Source organism: Mauremys reevesii, linkage group 18 (genome assembly GCF_016161935.1).
Source record: "Mauremys reevesii isolate NIE-2019 linkage group 18, ASM1616193v1, whole genome shotgun sequence".
Taxonomy (NCBI): Eukaryota; Metazoa; Chordata; order Testudines; family Geoemydidae; genus Mauremys; species Mauremys reevesii.
The window spans coordinates 31805821-31830352 of NC_052640.1; the positions used below are offsets into that span (position 1 = coordinate 31805821).

At 50.1% G+C, this 24532-nt stretch overlaps 1 protein-coding gene across 3 annotated transcripts in view; it reads right to left on the reverse strand.

Annotated features, from left to right (window-relative positions):
* The window catches only part of GAL3ST1 (galactose-3-O-sulfotransferase 1), a 40592-nt gene extending 18612 nt beyond the window's left edge, over positions 1-21980 (reverse strand). Inside the window, exons 1-2 of one of the 3 annotated variants that reach the window (XM_039505750.1) lie at positions 21947-21980; positions 12477-12543 (exon numbers count right to left, since the gene is read on the reverse strand). In XM_039505750.1, the coding sequence (XP_039361684.1) occupies positions 12477-12543; positions 21947-21951 (72 nt within the window). In that variant the 5' untranslated portion in view covers positions 21952-21980. Of the gene's footprint in view, positions 1-4355; positions 4748-12476; positions 12544-21946 lie in introns of those variants that run through there. The other 2 variants (XM_039505753.1, XM_039505752.1) reach the window with 2 other exon arrangements.
* Between the last annotated feature and the right edge of the window lie 2552 nt (positions 21981-24532).

Below are 24532 nucleotides of genomic sequence, written 5' to 3' on the forward strand. Positions count from 1 at the left end.
GGAGGCCAAAAAAGGAATCACTTCACCCAGAACTGCCATGCAGCTATCTCTGGGGTGGAACATGGCAGCTCTTTAACAGAATCCTAAAACACTAAACAACAATTTAGGATATTAAGTCCTGCATCCAACTGAAAATGCAGGGGGAAATGTGAAGAACAGGAGATTATCAATGACACCATAGCCAGAAATGGGCCAGGACCAGAGCTACTACCCTGATACGTGTGAAAAGTGAGTTGGAATCTTTCACACCAACTAATGGTCAAGGCTTTGGTTTTACAGCTCATCCAAAATACAGCAGCCCCTCCACCAGCACACTCACACCTAGCGCCATCCAGTGGTGAGTGCAGGAATTCCTTATACACTCTAGTTTGCAAAGGGCTTTGGTATGAAAGTGCTGTAGAAATGCAAGGCATTATTATTACAGCCTAATCTGGAAACAGAGAGATTTTCTCTGACAGACCCAGCTGGCTCAAGCATCTGTTCTACCCCACAAAGTGCCCAGCATGTAAAAATGAGCAGCATAGTGGGAGCGTTTGTAAACGTGTCTCCCTTGCCATGCAGAAGCTGCTGAGGTGGGGAGAAGGGCCCATATTCTCCAATGTGCCTAGTTCCCATTGAAATGCATCTAAATCCCTTTGAGCATCTGGGCCAAGGTGCTTCACACAGGTAACCAGGGTTCTCTGGCTGCTGAAGTAGGAATCAGAGTAGCAGCTGTGTTAGGCTGTATCAGCAAAAAGAACAGGAGTACTTGTGGCACCTTAGAGACTAGCAAATTTGTTTGAGCATAAGCTTTCCTGTTCTTTTTGAAGTAGGAATAAATCTCTTTTTACACAATAGAAAGAAAATACCATCACTAGCAGTAAAAGGCTGCCCTATGTGTAGGGCCCTACCAAATTCACAGCTGTGAAAAATGCGTCATGGACCATGAAATCTGGTCTCTGCCGTGAAATCTGGTCTTTTGTTTACTTTCACCCTGTACTATACAGATTTCATGGGGGAGACCAATGTTTCTCAAAAACAGGTTTGCGGGGAGTCGCAAGGTTATTGTAGAGTGATTGCAGGATTGCCACCCTTACTTCTGTGCTGCCTTCAGAGCTGGGCAGTCGGAGAGTGGCGGCTGCTGGCCGGGCACCTGGCTCCGAAGGCAGCACCACTGCCAGCAGCAGCGCAGAAGTAAGGGTGGCAATGCCATACCATGCCACCCTTACTTCTGCCCTGCTGCCTTCAAAGCTGGGTGGCTGGAGAATGGCAGCTGCTGACTGAGGGCCCAACTCTGAAGGCAGCAGCGCAGGAGTAAGGGTGACAATACCACACCAGGCCATCCTTACTTCTGCAAAGCTGCTGGTGGTAGTGCTGCCTTAAGAGCTGAGCTCCTGGACAGCAGCTGCCACTCTCCAGCCGCCTAGCTCTGAAGGCAGCGCAGAAGTAAGGGTGGCAATACCGCGACCCCCCTACAATATCTTTGCGCCCCCCTCCCACTAACCTCTTTTGGGTCAGGACCCCAGTTACAATACTGTGAAATTTCAGATTTAAATATCTGAAATCATGAAATTTATGATTTTTAAAAATCTAGGACCATGAAATTAACCAAAATGGACCGTGAATTTGGTAGGGCCCTACCTATGTGTATGGAACCTGCTGTGCAAAGGGCCTGTCAGTCAAGCCATTCTCACTGCGGCCTTCGCTACACACAAAGTTGTACTGGTTTAACTGAATTGCTTTTAAATCAACTTAAGTTGGTGTAGTGCAAAGACCCACATGCACTCTTGAATTGGTTTAAAAGTGTTTTTTGTCAATTCAGTTTAAACCAATTAGAAGCCAAATTAAACTAAATTTATGTAAGACACATTTAAATCAATTTAGGTGCGTCCAGGCAAGGTTTTTCACTGATTTAACTAAACTGATTTAAAAGCACATTATAGTGAAACTAGCACAAGTCTGTGTGCAGATCACCATTGTCACTCCTGGTCAATAGCTTTCAGATGAGTGATGAGAGCATAAAGGGGTTGTGACATCAGCAAACTGCCTGCATTGAAAACTCACTCCTTCCCACTTTCTTTACCAAGGGTACAGCAAAGCCATGACTTTAAGCACAGCACTAGAGGTGAACGTATTGCCGTGATTAGAATCTGGGCCACGATCCTTCCCTCTGCCACTAATTACACCTGTGATTACTGACAGGGAAACAATTATAAGGAGCATCTCTTCCCTGAGGAGGGACGACAAAAATCGTACAATGGTTTTCATGTTTCTTGTGCCTCCAGAACAAATGCGCTCAGTTTTTGACAGCCAGCCCTGGGATCAGAGAGCAAAGCTGGGCTCGTGCCTTCCCATGCATCATTGCTGGTCATTAAAATTCTGCAGACCACATTACAGCTTCAGTGACACCATTGTGTTCTGGGATCAGATAACTGGCCTTGTCATTGAAACTCAGTTGAGAGTTCTGTTGATGAAAAGTGCTACATGAGAGGTAGGTATTTATGATTAATATTTTATTAATCATTAAAAGCAGCAAAGAGTCCTGTGGCACCTTATAGACTAACAAACGTTTTGGAGCATGAGCTTTTGTGGGTGAGTACCCACTTCGTCGGATGCATGTAGTGGAAACGAAGTGGGTATTCACGACGAAGTGGGTATTCACCCACGAAAGCTCATGCTCCATCCTCCGTGCCCCGAAAGCCTGTCCCCAATGGCACTCCTCACTCCTCCTGCAGAGCAGGCATCCCAGAGGAAAAGGAGGGCTCTCACTCTTCCCCATACATCTCCCAAGTGGAAACTACATGCATCCGACGAAGTGGGTATTCACCCACGAAAGCTCATGCTCCAAAACGTCTGTTAGTCTATAAGGTGCCACAAGACTCTTTGCTGCTTTTACAGATCCAGACTAACACGGCTACCCCTCTGATACTTATTAAACATTATTATTATTGATGATGATGATGATGATAATTATGCACAAGCCAGAATACAATCTGGCTCACTTTCCCAGAGCTGTGTGACTTTCCAGGAGTTAAGAGCAGTCAAACGTTATTGGGGTTTTTGTTTGTTTGGTCACTAAAGTCAGGAAAAGTGAGTCGGACACAAACAGGTAGCAGGTCTGCTGAGCATGGAGAAGGTCACTGCTGCAGACACATTCAAAGCAGAATCTCACTTTAAGCATCTAACTCACTTTTCCTAGCCCATTCAGTTTGTTTACTTTTTGCCTTTTACTCAGCAGGGCTAGTGAAACAGGCTGGTCAGTTTCCTGTTCTATTTCTTGTCAGTTTCACTTCCTGGTTCCCATGCACTGGCCCAAGGCTGGGCTGAGGACACTGCAGGATGTTGGCTAAACTCAAGCTACAGAGATATCAATGAAAGCCTATTAGCTGGAGTCCAGCTCTGTAAATCCTGACACAGGGGCAGTGAACCAAGTAACTGCCTCCTCCAGCCAGTGACTGGCTCTGCAGGAGGAGTCGCTAATCCCCAATCCATTGTCATTGGAGTGGAGGGGACATTTCCCCTGCTCCCAGGGATGCTAGAGAGGACTTTCTGCTCCACCCAGGCCTGGCCTCTGCTGGGATGTTTATAAGCCAATGCGCCTGGGATCGCTTTCTTAGCCTAGCCTCAGTATTGACTTTGCCTTAGGTTAGTGGATTAATAATTAATTCAGGCTGCAGCCCTGCAGGCAGGCTGCAAGGAGCAGCTCCTGTTATTTGTGGCTCCCCGTTAGCAGGGGGACCAGAGGGCATGGTCGCTGCCAGGCTTACCATGTGTATGCCACCTTCCTAATGAGAGTAACACAGCTGTGCCCCCGCAGAGAACATGGCCCCAACTGCCCCTCCCAGACAGCATGTCCCGCGCAGCTACCCCCACTTTCCTGTAGACACATATGGCCCCCACTGCTACCCCAGAGACAGCAGGTTTCCCACAATTACCCCCACCCCTGCAGCCCTCCGTGCCCCGAAAGCATGTCCCCAATGGCACTCCTCACTCCTCCTGCAGAGCAGGCATCCCAGAGGAAAAGGAGGGCTCTCACTCTTCCCCATACATCTCCCTCTCCCAAGCCCATGCTCCCTGCTGCACCTGCAAACACTCTCAGTGACAGCCAGACTCTTTACAAACACAGTGTCCTGGCACACACAGACTCTGCTACCCCACTGCATACAACAACTCGGCACTCTAACTGTACGCTCGCCCTTCCCCACTACAGACAAACACTATCACCTCCTTACCCCCTTCCATTCTTCCACCACACACAATCCCCCCTGCACAGCCTCTCTCACACACACTCCCCCTGCATGCTCTCTCTCTCTCTCTCTCTCACACACACACCCCACTGTAGTAGATACACGGTAAAAAAACCCTGTGAACCTCACCTTTTCTTTGGCTTAAGCTCCTCTCTGCAAACTTCCCTTTTCTTCCAGGGCTCAGTGGGACCAGACTGCATGCAAAGGGTGCTGGAATGTTGCTTCGACATGGAATCTCCTGGGTAGATATCCCAGTGCCAGCTCTTACAAGACAGCTCGCCCCTCTCTAGAAGTTGTGGCCACCTTCCCTATGCCATCTCCATTGTGCCAGGGCCATGCCATCAGCTTGGGACTCTGGAGCCTCAGGGCAGGCAGTTTCTTCCCAGTAGTGCCTGCTGTCTCCAGGATCTCAGTCTCTCCTCCCAGGAGTGGAGCTGGGGCTGGACCCTCCCACCATCTCCTGGAGGGAGAATGTCCGGAGAGTGAGCTCTCACCACCACCCTAGCTGGCTCCCTGGCTCGACTCTCCTCCCACTTCAAGCAGCACAGAGAGCTCATTCACAACCCTCCCTTCCAGGGCTGAGAACAACAGAACTGTTTGTATCCATCTGCAGCATTGACATCAACAAAGACATTGTCACTGGAGACCATGCACTCCTTCCCCATTTCTCCTGCTAGGCACAGCAAAATCCAGCCCTACCAACCATGGCAGGAGCCCAGGGCACGGAGCATGCAGATAAAACAGCCAGGGCTGGGAGCTTGTGGCAGGCACTGCTGTTCACCTGTGGAGCCACTGGCTTTTGGGGCCAGGTGCCACTTGACCACAGGACAGGTTTGCATTGGTGGCTAGTGGAGAGGGCCCTATCCGTAACCCAGCTCCAGGCAGGCAGGCTTGATGGGCTAGAAAGCCGACAGGTTCCTGGCTCACCTGGCAGCTGCCAGCAGGGGTGGGGTTTCAAGACTGGCTGAGATTTCTCAGTAAACACACAGTGAGAGGTTCAATACAGCAGGGCCAGTTCCACCCAGCAGGGCTGTGGGAGAGGCAGACAGCAAGCCCCACTCTGGCTGCTCATTAGCCAGGAATGGTCTCCCATGTGCTGGGGCTGGGAAATGGCTTCATACCGCTCAGGCGGTTGCTCACAGTGGCCCTGGTTGGAAGCCAATTGAAAGGTTTTTAGAGGTTTTTAAGGTCAGGCTTGACAAAGCCCTGGCTGGGATGATTTAGTTGGGGTTGGTCCTGCTTTGAGCAGGGGGTTGGACTAGACACCTCCTGAGGTCCCTTCCAACCCTGAGATTCTATGAAATCTGTGGGAATCTTTCCACAGACTACAGTGGTCTTTGGAATGGGCTCAGCACGCGAGCTGGAAACCCTTGTTGGCTGGCACTGCTCCAAGCACCTCCTCCAGCACACCGCTTCGCAGACTGGGAGGGACCAGCCTTTCCCCAGAGGCAGGGCCAGCTCCAGGCAACAGTGCAGCAAGCAGGTGATTGGGGTGGCCAACAGAAAGGGACGGCATGTCCAGGTCTTCGGCGGCAATTCGGCGGTGGGTCCCTCGGTCCCTCTCGGAGGGAAGGACCTGCCACCGAAGAATGAAGCGGCAGCGGTGGAACTGCCAATCGCGGCTTTTTTTTTTTCCCCGCCGCTTGGGGCGGCAAAAACGCTGGAGCCGGCCCTGCCCAGAGGCTTAGCCCCACTCCACAGGGGGCTCTGAAAAGTGGTGGTGGGGGGGAACCTTGCTGCTTTGACCTTTGGGGGAGCTGAGATCTGGATCTGAAGTCTGTGGCTGAGGCCTGTCTCAGAGATCCTATCCAAGGCAGAGTCAGTCTGTGCTCAGCTCTACCCCCATTGCAAGCCAGAAACTGACATCTCAGCCCATGCCTGGTCTGCTTAGTCACATCACTGTCCCGGTCTCGCTGATTCCCCAGCCAACCTTTCTCTCACTGAATTGCTGATCCCCACCCTTTACTCTTTATTTATTTATAGACTTTTTGCATCATCAGGGAGTAGCTGAATCCCTGCCAAGCTACTAAAGTCCAATTACAATCACACAAACTCTCTCTTCATTGAAAGGCCATGGCATTATTTTTTCTGGTGTGTTTAAGTGGGTGAGGTTGACTATGGCTTATCTTGCCTGTGGCTATTGTCTTCTCTGCAAAACAGATGGATTTTTTTTACAGGAGGGTCATGACTGCACGTTAGCCAGCCCACTGTCAAGTCCTACCATGGGTCAACACTATTCCCCTGCCCATGGTTGACCTCGCCTATCCTCCTGTGCCCATTATCAGTGTAAAAACACATTCTTTGGCAGTGAAGACAGCCTGCATGTGGAGAGCTGTTGAGGGGAAGCTAAGCTGAAGAGATGAGTTTTGCATTGAGTTCTGATCCCTCTGAGGCCTGTGGTCTCATCTCTCATGTGGCAGGGAGTTCCACAGTCTAAGCCCTGCTCCCATGAGAGTTCTGACTCCTGCACTCATGAACCTCCCCCGTTGGAGACATTGTCAGGGCCCTGGAGGAACATAGTTGTCATGGGACATGGTGCTCACGGAGGGAGAGGTCTCTCTCAGACAGCAGGGCCCGTTCCTTGGAGGGCTGGGACAGCAGGCTCTTGTGCTGGACTCTATTCAATGGGGTGCAGCGCTGGAGTGATGTGCTTAGGGCACAGGCATGCTGCTAAGCAGACAGGCTGCTGTGCATGGCACCAGTTGGCATATTCCCAGGGCGTGCAGCTCCATCCTGGCAGCTGAGCCACACTAATGGAGCCGGGAGGTCCCGAACGTCCTCACCCTGGCCAGGTCTGTGTCAGACAGGACAGGACACAATCGGCTGGCTAGTCACAGTTGGAGGGGGGTAGTTTGTGCTGCCTGGGCTATTTGGGCAGCCGGTATCCCTGAGGGGCAGGTGCCCTCGATCGTGGGGGAAGTTATGGAAGAGGAGAGGTCTTCATGGCACTTCCCTCTTCATAGCAGCATCGCCTCCGTCTCACCTGGGTGCAGCGTTCACCAGCTGCTCTTTGTCCAGGGGATGGTCCCAGCCAGGCACCAGGACAGCAGGGAGAGGGAGCTGGTCACATCTGCCAGAGGGGACACATAGAGCTGGGTGCCACCTGTGTATGGCTGGCATTTCAGCCCCTAGTGTTTAATCAGTTCCTCTCGTGGCTTCATATAGCTGCTGAACCTCCATCGCTAATCATCTCATATCACCCCTTATTTCCACTATCAGCAGTCCCTGCCACGACCACTGCAGCCAGGCCAGGACGTAGGAAGACCCTGTGTGGTGAAACTACGCGGCTCAGGATGGCAGATACACAGCCAAAGGTGACCACAGGGTCTGTCTGTGTCTAGCAGCCTCAGTACAGAATCCCCTTTTAGTCACTATAATCAAGGCCTGTCTTTTTTGTATGGTGAGGGATGCTGCATCCACCACCCACCCACTCACAGACTGGCACTGTTAGCTTAGGGAGAGGGGTTCTGGCCCAGCCGCTAGAGATTCCCCACCTGAGGCTCAGTCGCTGCTCTGAAAGATGCCTCTGCCAGACCTGTCTCTGATTCCCATGGCCTCATTCATGCCTGGATCCAGCCCATACCTGGCCATGATGCTGCCCCCAGATCTGTGTGGGGAGGAGGGGTAGGGCCTGGCCTGGGGCATGAAGCAGTGTTTTGTTCGGAGGAAACAAACCAGCCCTTTGCTGGCAGCTCCTGATGGGGAGCTGGGGACTGAGGTGGCCCACAGGCTCCTTTGTCCCCAGCAGGCAGCGTAAGCGGAGCTGAAGTGCTCTTTCCACCCGTGGCAGCAGTGGAACCCTGCTCCCATCTGCCGGGACCGCCTATCACATCACCCCAGGCACAGAATAGGGGCCATTGTTCAGCCATCCCCAGCCCTGGCTCCCTCCCATCTGCCTGCAAATCAGACTGCTGCTTTTAAAGGGGATGATACAGCAGTGCTTTGCTCCCCGGGGCTTGTTGTGCCCTGCCCCAGGCAGCTCTTGAGGTCATAGAATCATAGAAGATTAAGGCTGGAAGGGACCTCAGGAGGTATCTAGTCCAACCCCCTGCTCAAAGCAGGACCAATCCCCAGCCAGATTTTTACCCCAGTTCCCTAAATGGCCCCCTCAAGGATTGAACTCACAACCCTGGGCTTAGCAGGCCAATGCTCAAACCACTGAGCTGTCCCCGAGGTCCTGCTCAGACGAAGCCAGCATTTGCTGTGCTGGGCAATGAGCCCTGTGCCTTCACATGTCTTTCTCATCTCCTCCCACTCCTCCTTGCCCTCCATATTGCACCCCTCACTTGCCATCTTGCATGGCTGGTGCAGCCCCATGCATGCCTAACACCTCACATTGCACCCCCTGGTCCTTGCCCACCCCTCGCCCTGTGCTGTGCACTGCTGACCGTGGCCTTTGTACTCCTTGCACACCTTGAGCTGCATGCGTCACAAGGCATCTTCCATGCCTTGTGTCACACCTTGGCCTAGTCTACACTGGCAAAAAGGGACCTGTAATTTTCCATCAGTAGAGCAATGATAGAAGCTGTAGTGTAGACAGTGTTCAGAGGCTGCACATACATTACAGCAGACATTGCCTGAAATATGGTTCTCATTTTTGCAAGCGTGAACCCAGCCCTTGTGTCTGGAAGAACTCCCCTGTGTTACGGTGTCACACTTAACAGGGTGAGCCCCCAAAGGTTGCCCAGGTTAGAGCAGAACAGAATCAGTCAGCAGCATGTACCTGGCGCTTGAACTCAGTGGCTCGTGAGCCCCAGACAGCTGAATGCATCAGGACAATCTGTTGGTAAATGCCCTGAATAGGCCATGAAGCAGATCTGAATTCTGCAGCTCAGGCCAAATCACACGGTGTCGTTCATACTGGGTTTGGATCTGGATCTAGGCTTCGTGAGTGTTTGGCTCCAGGGCATGGACTTGCCCCATCTCTAGTAGCACTGCCTTCTCCATAGACTACCAGAATCCTGGGGCATAGTAAGGCTCTCTCTCTGCACCCTGAGGGACCATGCTTCCTTACTTTATACTCAAAGCATATCTAACCAGAGGACCTCCCAGCCACAGGATATCATGAAGGTCATGAGCTTAGCAGGGTTCCAAAGAGAATGAGAGACTGATAAGAATCTGAAAATCCACAGCTATTTTAGCTACGATAAAAATGTGGAAGAGAAATCAACTCTCATGGTTCAGGGGTCAGGAACAAACATCTCCCATGGGCAGGATAGACGATAACTGTCCAGGGTGGAGGATTTACACCTTCTTCTGAAGGATCTTACATGGGCCTTTGTCAGAGACTTGAGCTGAAAGATGCCTCTGCCAGTCTAGGGTCCTACATCTGTCTAGCTCCCAGCCACTGCCACGGTTCATCAGGCTCCCAGCTGCTGGCTTAGTGCCTCCTTGTTTGGGGACTGTGATACAGGCCCCTGACAAGCTCTGGCCTTCAGCAAAGCAGCTCGGAGAGAGCCACAAGCTCCTCCCACCAACTTAAGGGCCCAAGTCTCCATGGCAATGAGCAGCCCGCCCACCACCCCCTTGACCAGCTCTGGAATGGGGAGAATTCCAGATGCATGCCAGTGGTTCAGCTCTGCCCTCGAGGCCTCTATTCATCAGGAGGACAAGGAAGGGGCACAGTGAGTGTGTGTTCCTTGCCTTTGTACTTCTGATCAGATTGGCCCGCCACCCCCTTTCACCCCATCCCATTCCAGGGTCTGGAGAGGAAGCAGCCCCCTGAAAGCTGTAGCCAGAACAGGGACTTTGAAAGCGCCCATGCTGTGGCAGGGGATCTTTGTACTGATCCATGCTGGCCGGCGTAGGAGCAGTGCTGCTGCTGTGCGCTCAGTCTAACAAAGGCAGCCAGGGCAGGGCCAGAAAGAACTAGGTGCTTGCTGAGAGCCTAGATTCTGGACATTGTGTCACCAGCCAGTACAGCCCCACTCTGGGGGAGCTGCTGGGAGGGGCTGACAGCACTGCACAGGAGAAAAGTCACATTTCACTGCTCAGTGCCCCAGGGAGAGCACCCTGGTCGTGCTGCACAGATACAGCCCAGGTCGAGTGGCCAGGTCTTTCCATTCTCCTGGCACTGCAGAGCAGCAGGCAGCCACGAGGGGCGTTTAAAAGTGCTTAATCGTGGGAGGCAGGCATTAAAGCTTTCCATGGGGGGAGGGCGATTCACCAAGGCATCAATTTCTCTGTTCCTGGGGAAAGCCTTGACCTCTCTGCTGAGACTGCTGGCAAAGGGGCCGAGGCATGCCAAGCAGCCTGTTGATACTTGTCTTAGACCTTGTTTACACTGAAAGGTTTTGCTGCTCTGTCAGCATAGTTACAGATGAACTGCCCGCCCCAGTGTGGACATAGATATGCCAGTATAACAGCACTAAGGCTAGAAGAGTTTCATCTGGTTCAGAGTGACAAACTAAGCCTAATAGACATAAGCCCTTTTATACCAGTATAACAGCTACTCCAGAGCTTTTGCCGTGGCCACTATATCAGCTCAGACTCACCCCCCGGACTGCCTCAGCTATGCCAGCCACATTTCTAAGAGTAGACCTGGCCTTACTAGGGTCTGGTGAGTGGTGAGACCCAATAAATGCACTTCACACAGGCCACTAACGAGCCATCAGACAATGACACATTGTAACCAATACCAACCTGGGCTGGATTTTAGCAAGTGATTTATTGTCAGTCTCATTGCCAGTCCCTGAGGCAAACTGATAAAAATAAATAGTCAGGCTATGTTGATATTGAACTAATTAATATATGAGAACCTGTTGACTCATCTGTAGGGCCCTACCAAATTCATGGTCCATTTTGGTCAAATTTCATGGTCAAGGATTTGACACATCATACATTTCATGATTTCAGCTATTTAAATCTGAAGTTTCACAGTGTTGTAATTGTAGGGCTCCTGACACAAAAAGGAGTTGAGGGGAGGGTCGCAAGGTTATTGTAGGGGGGTTGTGGTACTGCTAAGCTTACTGCTGCAGGCAGCAGTTCTGCCTTCAGAGCTGGGCAGCTGGAAAGTGGTGGCTGCTGGCTGGGAGCCCAGCTCTGAAGGCAGAGCCGCCGCCAGCAACAGCGCAGAAGTAAGGATGGCCTGGTGTGATATTGCCACCCTTACTTCTACGCTGCTGCCTGCAGCGCTGGGCCCTCAGTCAGCAGCCAATGCTCTCGGGCTGCCCAGCCCTGAAGGCAGTGCAGAAGTATCCCCCATAAAATAACCTTGCGACCTCCCTGCAACTCCCTTTTGGGTCAAGACCCCCAATTTGAGAAATGCTGGCCTCCCTCGTGAAATCTGCATAGTATAGAGCAAAAGCACACAAAAGACCTGATTTCCCGGGGGGAGACCAGATTTCACAGTCTGTGATATGTTTTTCATGGCTATAAATTTGGTAGGGCCCTACTCATCTGGTATATAGCACAACTCTCCCACCCCATATACTCTTATATCCGTTATCAAAGGGATTTAACTAATTTAACTAGGGCTAGGAAACAGCCAGTATGCACCTATATCCTGTATCGGAACCTCAGTTTTCAATTACAAAATAAAGTACATCTCTGGCTATTATGGTCACTATGAAAACTTCACAAATCTGAATTGTCCCTAAGAAGTCTACTTGAGTATGCAGAGAGCCTGAGACAATAGCTCTGAGAGATGTGAACCACTGCATTCGTCCCATTGACGGGTTGATTCACATGCCCAGTGATGATATTTCATTGCTCAAGTGAGGAAGGAGAGGGAGGGTTATGGAGCTGCACAAGTTATTGTGAGTGATGTCTCATTTTGGTGCCACAAGTGGGTGGGAGATGCTACTAATTTTTTTTGCCCCCAATCAAGGTGACAAGCCCAAGGCATATCCAGTCCCCAGGGAGGGGGAACTAAGTGCCAAGAGGCCAGTTGACCCTAGAGACTAGGCACATTCATGTTCTGAACATCTGCACAATCTGCTGTGAGCAGAGTCTCATTGTGGTGACTCACACAAGGCAGAACTTATTTTGTGGGTGGAGCTTAGGAAAGTACCACCTTTTTTTTACCCCAGTCTGACCCCTGATTTACACCTTGGTACATCCAAGACAGAAGCATGACTGAGTGCTGTTGGGCATCACCTGATTCCAGGGTAAGCCTCTTTGTAATGGGACTGTCCTGGTGTAGCACCATATGGACATGTGGATTTGCCACTGTGTCATGCCCCACACCCACCCTTGCGCAAGGGGAGAAGAAACACTGCCATCAGTTTAACCTGGGGAGGAAGGACTTACCCTGACACCTGGCATCGATCCGTCTGCACAACCACACCTGGCCCTGCCTGGGAAACTCTCCCAAGAGCTGGAAAGTAAGAATGGGGCTTTAACATTAAATACAGACAAAGGGATTGGCTTATCCCTTCAAACCAGAATAAAAGGACAGTCCCACCCTCCTGTAAACCAGTGTCCCACAATAAGGGACTAATAGACATAGATAAGAATAAGAACAGCCACAGCTATTTTAGCCTGGATAAAAATGCAGAAGAGAAATCAACTCTTATGCTTCAGAGCATGAGCCAACCACTAACTACTGGGGTCAGGAACCAACAACTCCCATGGGCAGGATAGACTGTAACTGTCCAGTGTGAAGGATTTACACCTTCTGAAGTATCTCACACAGGCCTTTGTCATAGACTTGAGCTGAAAGACGCCTCTGCCAGTCTAGGGTCCTACACATAGAATCATAGACAAGTGGGGCTGAAAGGACCTTGAGAGGTCAGCTAATCCAGTCCCCTGCGCTGAGGCAGGACTATGTATTATCTAGACCAGGGCTTCTCACCTTGTGAGTTCCCAGAATGTGACAAAGAGTCTCATGGGAGGCCTGTGGGAAGGGGGTATGTTGCAAAGCCAGCCCACGCTCATTGTACAGCAGTGACTCTTGGGACTTCAGTCCTATGGAGCTAGCTGGGCTTGGTTTCCTGCTCTGGATGTTGCGATCTGGTACATGGGGTCGCAGTACTGCTCAGCTTTGGCCCACCAGCCGCTCGGTCTTGACGATGCGGGGTGCTGGCTGGACCAAATCTGAGTGAGTGGTGCTGTGACCCTGTCTCAGTTGCAATGCCACTTACACAACTTTGGCCCAGTCAAGGCAAACCTAAGAAGTGCGGCAGTCTCAGAGCCCAGCCCGCTTTGTGGGGGACAAGAGCCACTGCTGTGGTACCGTGTACTTAGTATTTATTGCGTTCATGTGTAATCAGTAAGACAGATATTACTTGTATGAACGCAATTTACTGGGTCATGACATGACACTGAAATTTACAAATGGGTCCTAAACAGAGAAAGTTTGAGAACCACCGATCTAGACAATCCCTGACAGGTGTTTGTCTAACCTCATCTTAAAAAACCTCCAACAACGGAGATTCACAACCTCCCTAGGCAGTTTGTTCCAGTGCTTAAACTTCCCTGACTGTCAAACCTAAACCAACCTGGCTGCAATTTAAGCCGGTTGCTTCTTGTCCTGTCCTCAGAGGTTAAGGAAAACAATTTATCACCCTCCTCTTCATAATATTCGTATATATACTTGAAGACTGTTATCATGTCCATCCTCAGTCTTCTCTTCTCCAGACTAAACAAACCAATTTTTTTCAATCTGTCCTGTTCTCTAGACCCTTTTAGTTGCTCTCCTCTGAATTTTCTCTAATTTGTCCACATCTTTCTCAAAGCATGGTGCCCAGAACTGGACACAGCACTCCAGCTGACGACTTCTCACTGCTGAGTAGAGTGGAAGCATAACTTCTTAAGTCTTGATTATAACATTCCTGATAATATATTCCAGGATGATGTTTGCTTTTTTTGCAACAGCATTACATTGTTGACTCAAGTTTAGTTTGTGATCCGCTATAACCCCCTAGATCTTTTTCTGCAGTACTCTTTAGAATAAGAATCATAGAATTTTAGGGTTGGAAAGGACCTCAGGAGATCATCTAGTCCAACCCCCCTCAAAGCAGGACCAATCCCCAACTAAATCATCCTAGCCAGGGATGTCAAGCCTGACTTTAAAAACCTCTAAGGAAGGAGATTCCACCACCTCCCTAGGTAACCCATTCCAGTGCTTCACCACCCTCCTAATGAAAAAGTTTTTCCTAATATCCAACCTAAACCTCCCCCACTGCAACTTGAGACCATTACTCCTTGTTCTGTCACCTGCTACCACTGAGAACAGTCTAGATCCATCCTCTTTGGAAACCCCTTTCAGGTAGCTGAAAGCAGTTATCAAATCCTCCCTCATTCTTCTCTTCTGCAGCAGGGGCAGCTCTAGACATTTCGCCGCCCCAAGCAGGGTGGCATGCCGCGGGAGGCGCTCTGCCGGTCGCTGGTCCCACGGCTCTGGTGGACCTCCCGCAGGCGTGCCTGCGGAGGGTCTGCTGGTCCCGCGGCTCCACTGAGCCTGTGCAGGGACCCTCCACAGGGACGCCTGTGGGAGGTCCACCGGAGCCGCCTGCCGCCCTCCCAGTGACCGGCAGAGCGCCCCCCGCGGCATGCCGCCCCAAGCACACGCTTGGCGTGCTGGGGTCTGGAGCTGCCCGTTCTGCAGACTAAACAATCCCAGTTCCCTCAGCCTCTCCTCATAAATCATGTGCTCCAGTCCCCTGATCATTTTTGTTCCCGATTGCTGGAGACTCTACACTTTGTCCACATCCTTCTTGTAGTGTGAGGCCCAAAACTGGACACAGTACTCCAGATGAGGCCTCACCAATGCCTAATAGAGGAGAATGATCACATCCCTCCATCTGCTGGCAATACAGCCCAAAATGCTGTTAGCCTTCTTGGCAACAAGGGCACACTGTCGACTCATATCCAGCTTCTCGTCCACTGTAACCCCTAGGTCCTTTTCTGCAGAACTGCTGCCTAGCCACTCAGTCCCCAGTCTGTAACAGTGCATGGGATTCTTCCGTCCTAAGTGCAGGACTCTGCATTTGTCCTTGTTGAACCTCATCAGGTTTCTTTTGGCCCAATCCTCTAATTTGTCTAGGTCCCTCTGTATCCTATCCCTACCCTCCAGCGTATCTACCACTCCTCCCAGTTTAGTGTAATCTGCAAACTTGCTGAGGGCGCATCCACACCATCCTCCAGATCATTAATGAAGATATGGAACAAAAACAGCCCCAGGACCGACCCCTGGGTTCCTTCCTAAGCATAGAACTTTGCATTTCTCCTTAATGAATTTCATCCTATTTATTTCAGACCATTTCTCTAATTTGTCAGGATCATTTTGAATGCTAATCCTGTCCTTCAAAGCATTTGCAACTCCTCCCAGCTTGGTATCATCTGCAAACTTTATAAGTGTATGTTGTACACCAATATCCAAATCACTTATGAAGATATTGACTAGAACCATACCCAAGACAAATCCCTGTGGCGACCCACTCTCTATACCCTTCTAGCTGGATTGTGAACCATTGATAACTGAGTGTGCTTGTCCAACCACTTAGGCACGTACCTTATAGTAGGTTCATCTAGGCTGTATTTCTCTGGTTTGTTTATGAGAAGGTCATGTGGGATAGTTTCAAAAGCCTTACTAAAATCAAGATATATCACATCTACTACTTTCCCCATCCTCAAGGCTTGTTACTATTAGGTTGGTTTGACATAATTTATTCTTGACAAATCCATGTTGATTGGTACTTATTTTATTTTCTTCTAGATGCTTACAAATTGATTGATTGATTATTTGCTCCATTACCTGTTAAGGTGACTGGTCTGTAATTCCCTGAGGTGTCAAAGCAAATACACAGTAGGAAAATGAGAATACCTAGCTCTTAAAAACCACTTTTCATCATAGGTCTCAAAGCACTTTCCAAAGGAGGCCAGTATCATCAACTCACTTTTATAATGGAGAAACGGAGGCACAGAGTGGTGACATGTCTTGCCCAGCAGGCCATGGGTGCAAATAGAACTCAAGTCTTCTGAGATCCACCTCAGTGTGCTATCCACTTGGCAATACCACTCTTTATTGGCAGTGGCAGTATTTCAGCTGGGGAGGGAACTCCCTGTACAAGAGGTTACCAAACTTGGCCATTACAGAGCCACCCAATGCAATAGCTAGTGCTGAGCGTGGAATATAGCTGCATTTGTACTTTGTCTCTGTAACCATTGGGGCTCCATATTTATTGTCTCCTAGAGACTCCAGATCAAATTAGCTCAGTTTATAAGTAACAAGATGGTTTTCCTAACTGTCAGACCCACAAACAACCTCACATCGAAGGCAGCATCTACACTAGGTTTTTAGCCCTGTAATTCCCAGTGGGCACAACTCAATCAGTGGTTATGCTGGTGGCAGTTGCACTGGGGGTGGTTCCTGCTGGGCGTTAGCGACAGTGGGACATATCTGTGAAAGGCTGCCTAATGTAGACAGAGCCATGGAGGGCCCAATTCTGCCACTGTGCAATCACATACACTTTTACGGGTGACATGGGATGGGATTCAGTGCAGGATTTGTGTCACAGGCTTCAACTCAAGGGCACCAATTGACCACTGGCTCAAGAGATTGGGGTGTCATCCTTGCAGAGTTAACTTGAGTTATCTACGCTCTAGTTACACCTCTGTCAAGGTGGCCTTGCTCAAGTGACAGTAGCCACGCTGCTATAAATACTCGAGCTGCGACACCCATACTGGTGCTGCACTCACAGGCATGGTGCTAAGACTGCTGTACCCCCGGGTCCTTAGCTCTATGAACTCTTTCCCAGTGAATTGTTGGAGAAGTTGCCCAGAAAGGACAGACATGGGAGAATTGTGGGAGGGCAGTGGAGGACTAGCTGCACTGAAGTGGAACTAGCCTATGTCCACACGACAGAGTGGTCACGTTAGCAGCTGATGAGTTGTGCTCACTCGAACTGTAATCTATACCCCTATACCTCTTAGGTAACCAACTCCAATTAAAAATACAATCATGCTTGAGGGAAGGATTTTGAGTTTGGACAGGACTCAAGCTAGGGCTAACACTCAAGATATAACTCATAGAATCATAGAATATTAGGGTTGGAAAAGACATCAAGAGGTCATCTAGTCCAACCCCCTGCTCAAACCAAGACCAACCCCAACTAAATCATCCCAGCCAGGGCTTTGTCAAGCCTGACCTTAAAAACCTCTAAGGAAGGAGATTCCACCACCTCCCTAGGTAACCCATTCCAGTGCTTCACCACCCTCCTAGTGAAATAGTGTTTCCTAATATCTGTCATCTGCCACTACTGAGAACAACTTAGCTCCATCCTCTTTGGAACTCCCCTTCAGGTAGTTGAAGGCTGCTATCAAATCCCCCCTCATTCTTCTCTTCTGCAGGCTAAACAATCCCAGTTCCCTCAGCCTCTCCTCATAAGTCATGTGCTCCAGCCCCCTAATCATTTTCATTGCCCTCTGCTGGACTCTCTCCAATTTGTCCACAACCCTTCTGTAGTGGGGGCCCCAAAACTGGATGCAATACTCCAGGTGTGGCCTCACCAGTGCTAAATAGAGGGGAATAATCACGTCCCTCAATCTGCTGCCAATGCTCCTATTAATGCAGCCCACTATGCAGTTAGCCTTCTTGGCAACAAGAGCACACTGCAGACTCATATCCAGCTTCTCGATCACTGTAATCCCCAGGTCCTTTTCTGCAGAACTGCCGCTTAGCCAGTCATTCCACAGCCTGTAGCAGTGCATGGGATTCTTCTGTCCTAAATGCAGGACTCTGCACTTGTCCTTGTTGAACCTCGTCAGATTTCTTTTGGCCCAATCCTCCAATTTGTCTAGGTCACTCCCTACTCTCCAGTGTACCTACCTCTCCCCACAGCTTAGTGTCATCCACAAACTTGCTGAGGGTGCAATTCATCCCATCATCCAGATCATTAATGAAGATGTTGAACAAAACTGGCCCCAGGACCGACCCCTTGATCATCGAGCCCGACGATCTAGCCGGCTTTCTATGCATCTTGTAGTCCATTAATCTAATCCATACTTTTTAATTTGCTGGCAAGAATACTGTGGGAGACCAAATCAAAAGCTTTGCTAAAGTCAAGATACATTATGTCCACCACTTTCCCCATGTCCACAGAGCCAGTTATCTCATCATAGAAGGCAATCAGGTTGGTCAGGCATGACTTGCCCTTGATGAATCCATGTTGACTGTTCCTGATCACCTTCCTCTCCTCCAAGTGCTTCAAAATGGACTCACTGAGGACCTGCTCCATGATTTTTCCAGGGACTGAGGTGAGGCTGTAGTTCCCCAGGTTATCCTTCTTCCCTTTTTTAAAGATGGGCACTGTATTTGCCTTTTTCCAATCGTCCGGGACCTCTCCAGATCACCACGAGTTTTCAAAGACAATGGCCAATGGCTCTGCAATCACATCAGCCAACTCCCTCAGCACCTTCGGATGCACTGCATCTGGCCCTATGGACTTGTGCATGTCCAGCTTTTCTAAATAGTCCTTAATCTGTTCTCTCACCACTGAGGGCTGCTCACCTCCTCCCCATACTGTGCTGCCCAGTGCAGCAGTCTGGGAGCTGACCTTGTCTGTGAAGACTGAGGCAAAAAAAGCATTGAGTACTTCAGCTTTTTCCACATCATCTGTCACTACGTTGCTTCCCCCATTCAGTAAGGGTCCCACACTTTCCCTGACTTTTTTCTTGTTGCTAACATACCTGTAGAAACCCTTCTTGTTACCCTTCACATCCCTTGCTAGCTGCAACTCCAATTGTGCTTTGGCCTTCCTGATACACCTCTGCATGCTCAAGCAATATTTTTATACTCCTCCCTAGTCATTTGTCCAAGTTTCCATTTCTTATAAGCTTGCTTTTTGTGTTTAAGCTCACCAAAGATTTTGCTGTTAAGCCAAGCTAGTTGCCTGCCATATTTACTATTCTTTCTGCACATTGAGATGGTTTGTTCCTGCACCCTCAATAAGGCTTCTTTAAAATACAGCCAGCTCTCCTGGTCTCCTTTCCCCCTCATGTTATTCTCCCAGGGGATCCTGCCCATCAGTTCCCTGAAAGAGTCCAAGTCTGCTTTTCTGAAGTTCAGGGTCCGTATTCTGCTGCTTTCCTTTCTTCCTTGTGTCAGGATCCTGAACTCGACCATCTCATGGTCACTGCTGCCCAGGTTGTCACCCACTTTTACTTCCCCTACCAATTCTTCCCTGTTTGTTAACAACAGGTCAAAAGGAGCACGGCCCCTAGTTGGTTCCTCCAGCACCTGCACCAGGAAGTTGTCCCCACCACTCTCCAAAAACTTCCTGGATTATCTGTGCACTGCTATATTGCTCTCCCAGCAGATGTCAGGGTGATTGAAGTCCCCCATGAGAACCAGGGCCTATGATCTGGAAACTTCTGTTAGGTGTCCGAAGAAAGCCTCGTCTACGTCATCCTCCTGGCCTGGTGGTCTATAGTAGAGGCCCACCACAACATCACCCTTGTTGCTCTCGCCTCTAAACTTAACCCAAAGATTTTCAACAGGCTTTTTGCCAGGTTCATACTGGAGCTCTGAGCAATGATACTGCTCTCTTACATACAGTGCAACTCCTCCACCTTTTCTCTCCCACCTGTCCTTCCTGAACAGTTTATACCCATCCATGACAATGCTCCAGTCATGTGAGTTATCCCACTGAGTTTCTGTTATTCCAATCACATCATAGTTCCTTGACTTCCAATTCTTCCCTTTTGTTTCCCAGGCTTCTTGCATTCGTGTACAGGCACCTGAGATAACTAGCCGATTGTCGTACTTTCTCTTTATGAATCAGGAGGCCTCCCCTGTTGCACCCTCCTCCTTGTGTTTTCTCCCAATAGCCCACTTCCCCACTTACCTCAAGGCTTAGGTCACCATCCTGCAGTGAACCTAGTTTAAAGCCCTCCTCACTAGGTTAGCAAGCTTGCTTGTAAAGATGCTCTTCCTTCTCTTCATTAGGTGGATCCCATCTCTTCCTCGCAATCCTTCTTCCTGGAACAACGTCCCATGGTCAAAGAATCCAAAGTCCTCTCTCTGACACCACTTGCACAACCACACATTTACCTTCACAATTTGATGGTCCCTACCTGGGCCTTTTCCTTCAACAGGGAGGATGGACAAGAACACGACTTGCACCTCAGACTCCTTTATCCTTCTTCCCAGAGCCACGTAGTCTGCAGTGTCCTGCTCAAGGTCATTCTTGGCAGTGTCATTGGCACCCACATGGAGAAGTAGGAAGGGGTAGAAGTCCGAGGGCTTGATCGGTCTCGGCAGACACTCCATCACATCCTGAATTCTAGCTCCAGGCAAGCAGCACACTTCGAGTTTCCCGGTCTGGACGACAGATGGACGACTCCGTCCCCCTTAGGAGGGAGTCCCCAACCACCACCACCCGTCTCCTCCTCTTGGGAGTGGTGGTCGTGGAAACCCCATCTCTAGAACAATGCATCCCATGCCTTCTGGTCGATGGGGTCCCCTTCTGATCCCTTCCCTCAGATGACTCTTCCAAACCATTCTCCACTGTAGTATCTGTGCAGAGAGAGCCTGAAAATGGTTTCTTACCTCTATCTGCATTGGGAGTACATGGGTTCTCCTCTTTCTTCTTCTGGAGGTCACATGCTGCCAGTTTTCTTCCCTGTTCTGCACTGCCCTCTCTGATTCTTCAGCATGCTGTGCCTGCAGTATGAAATGCTGAATTCTATCCAGAAACTCTTCATTTTCTCTGATGCAACACAGGTTTGATACTTGGGTCTCTAATCCTTTAACCTTCTCTTCCAATATGGAGATCAGCTTGCACTTTGTACAGATGAAGTCCCTTCTATCCTCTGGGAGAAAGACAAACATGGCACATCCTGTGTAGGTTGCAACAGCTGATCGCTCACTATCCATATTGTCTTTTTTCTAAGAGCCTCTTCAGACATTGTATTTACTGCTCACAGAAGCCTGAAAGGCAAAATACTCGGTGGGAACTCCCCCAAGCAAACACTCTCTGTTTGTCTCTCCTCTGTTCCCAGCCCACTCAGTTCACAACTGGCTGCTTTTTTATAAGGCTGCTGGCTCAAAGCAGTTGCCCCAGCTCAAAGCCTTCCCTCCAATCAACCACTCAAGGCCCACCTGGAACAAAACACTCCCAGTTCAAACTTTTCAAACAAACAACCACTCGCTCAAACAGTCACACTTTTCAAACAAACACGGTCAAACAGTCCCTGCAACTAGCACCAGTCAAACAAATGGTCACAGCAGATAGACACTCAGATATTCACCCCACAGCCCCCCTAATGCAGCACTCACTGTAGCTCCTCTCCCACCGTTCCCAGGCAAACTCCTTGTTTGACGCTCATTCATTAACATTGCAGTGAAAACAAGCCCTAAGTGTGCCTAGAGAGGAGCTAAAACCCACAGACATGCAGCTGAGCTGAGAAGTAACAGAGAAACCATCTAGCCTGCTTTTCTTCTCACTGGCACCAGAATAAATCCAGAGTAGCTTCCCTGAAGTTAGCAGAGTTAGACTATTGCAAATGAGACGCGACTCAGGCCATGGGTGCAAACAGCTAGCAGCTGAAGATCTGAAAGAGTTGTGAGTCTGAGCTGCACTATCTACTATCCTTCTTCAAGACTGTACATAGATATAAATGAGACCAGAAATCAGTGCCTGTGTTGGCTTATTTTTCTCCCCACAAAGAAATAATGAGGTTAGTCCAAGGTATAGGGCACCAGAGTAGGAGGCCCCAATGTATGGGTTCTAGTCCCAGCACTTCACTGACTTGCTGCATGACCATGGGTGGATTACCTCATTTCTCTCTGCCTGTTTTCCCCTCTATCAAATGGCAATAATTCTTACTCCACCTCTGCAAAGCCACTGAGAACCTATGCTGAAAAGTGCTCCATGCTACATACCTAGAGTCTGGGAGTCCACACATTTCTGATTGCTCAGAAGCTATCATGATTGGCTGGAGTGAAAACTGTCCTAATGGTCAGCTGCTAAGTGCAGTCACCTGTCTTAGCAGCCAGGTAAATCTCTGTCCTGTGGGAATTGTTATCCCTGTCACAAACCTGTGTTATGTGACCACCTGGAAACCCCATGCCCAGGTGTCTACATACACTGAGATCAACCTGCTGTGTGGGCTGGCGACCAGACAGACATGAGCCAGCTTGATGCACCCCCCGGAAATGGAAACAGGCAAGGCAGTGAAAAGGAATTGCAGTACTAAAGCTGGGATATAGACAGGAAATGGAGCCGAGTTGTGACCATTTCAAACAGTTCTGGATTCAGCCCTGGGAGTTTCCATGTGGTTGTGCAGTTTAATCTGAATGAAAGTGAATCAGCCCTGCTGGATGGAGGAGGTTCCCCACCTCCAGTGCAAATAACAGCCAGACAACGGGCATGCTCTGGAGTGTCCCTTACTGACAGGCTCCTCTCTAGAGTGCTGTGCCCACATACAAATCATCAGATCCCTTAGTCTGTAGGAAGAAATGGGGTCAGATCCCCTGAGAGTAGATTCAGATATATTTAGCAAGGGGGCTTCCTGGAGAGGAGGGCAGGGCTGGCTGGCCAGGCTCAGGGGCCAGCTGAGCTTCCATCACACCTTGCCCCTGGATCATGAGGAGTATTTAAGTGGGGATACAGAGTCTGGAATTTACATGCTGAATGGACAGAACAAAACAATCCAGTGACACACTGCCCAGGCTGCCTCAGGATGGGTCTGCATGCAATGCTCTGACACCTGTTATTTATTATGCCCTTGTTTCCCATCCTGCCCTGGGTGTGTCTTGTCCATTTAGATTATATGCTTTCCAGGCCAGAGGTCCTTGTAGAATATCTAGCAAACAAGGCTCTGATCTACACTGAGGAGCTTTAATACACAAACAATAATCATTGAGGGCCCAGCTCAGGAAAATGCTGCTTGGTGTTTTAAACAAGAAGCTGTTTCTGGCTTACACAAGCTCAGCAAAGTGTCTGACAAAGCCAGCACACATTCAAGTGACTGCCGTTCCCTATGCCCTTCAACACACAAAAACTAGGCCTGGACCAAGGCTATTGGATTTTTCTGGTTTGACCAGGTGTGACACCCACACAGAGTAACAGCCGTTCAGTCCCCCCCCGCCCCCTCCTGGCTAGGCTGTGCCTGGGAACAACCCTGGCAAAGGGAGTGACGCATTTCAGTTACCCTGGGATGCAGCTGTGTCACCTTTAACTGGGCTAGCTCCATCCCTGCACACACCTCCTGCCTAGGGCTGCCAGCTCAATCCTGGAGGGCTGGCAACCCTCTGACACTGCTTAGTGATGTCTGCAAACCTGCAGCAGCCCAAATCTGCCTCCAAGCCAGCAATGCTGGGGGAGGGGGCCTGCAGGTTTCTCAGAGGTATTTCTCATTTTAAAAATCACCCCAGCCCTCCCTTTGTATTTACTGCTAATCTCACTAGTCCCTTGACCCAGAAACCCATTTCATTATTGAAGCCCCCTCCCCCCCCCCACCCTGCATTGAGCTCACCCCTGGTTTTGTTATTGTAGGGTTGTTCTTGAGGGCTGGGCTACACACACTGGTTTGCTAGTGGAGGCCTACTCGTGACTCCTAACTTTAGGGCAACGGTTTGGGTTTCATAGGGCAGCCCACCAGCCACAGGCTACCTCAACTCTGCTTTGTTATTGTAGGGTGACTTGCAAGTGCTGAGCTGGAAACATGGGTTTGTTATTGTAGGGTTGCTTGGGGCAGCTGCTCTACAACTGAAGTCATCATTGGAAAACAAAGGCCTGTAGGGAAAGTTACTGCTTCTCCTTAGCCTGCTGGCAAGGTTCCCCACAGGATGGGGTGGGGCTTGTTTTCAGGGGGCTGGCCCTACATGAGGTTGCATGGGGCCTGAGGTAAAATTACACCCCCAGAGCGCTGCCAGCCTCCCTGCTCCAAGCCGGCGGGGAGCTGCTCCCTTCCTCAGCCAGAGCCCCCAGCCTGCCCCATGGCCCCAGCGCTGTAACCCTCTTCCTCCCACCCCTGCCTGGGGTCACGGAGAGGGGACCGGTGTCACCCCCTCCCAGCCAGGCCCCACGCCTGAACCAAGCCTGGAGACCTCACCCACAGGAGCCGTGCTGGAGACAGTCCTGCTGCATGGCTGGGGTCACCACTAGGGGGCTCCCCACCCAGGCCTGGCCCTGCCTGAGTGCTCCCTGCCAAGCCGGTACCAGGGCCCTCCACCCGACAGCATTAATCCAGGCAGAGCCTCTCCAGAACGGGCTTCCCAGAGCACAGCACCTGCAGTGTCACTGCCAACCTCACAGAGAACAGCGAGCCCCCACGCCTGATGCCTCCATCCTCCAGCTCAAAAGGGTCCTCCATGCTTTCCAAACAGTCCCTTGACTTTTCTCCCGCTGCTCCTCCCT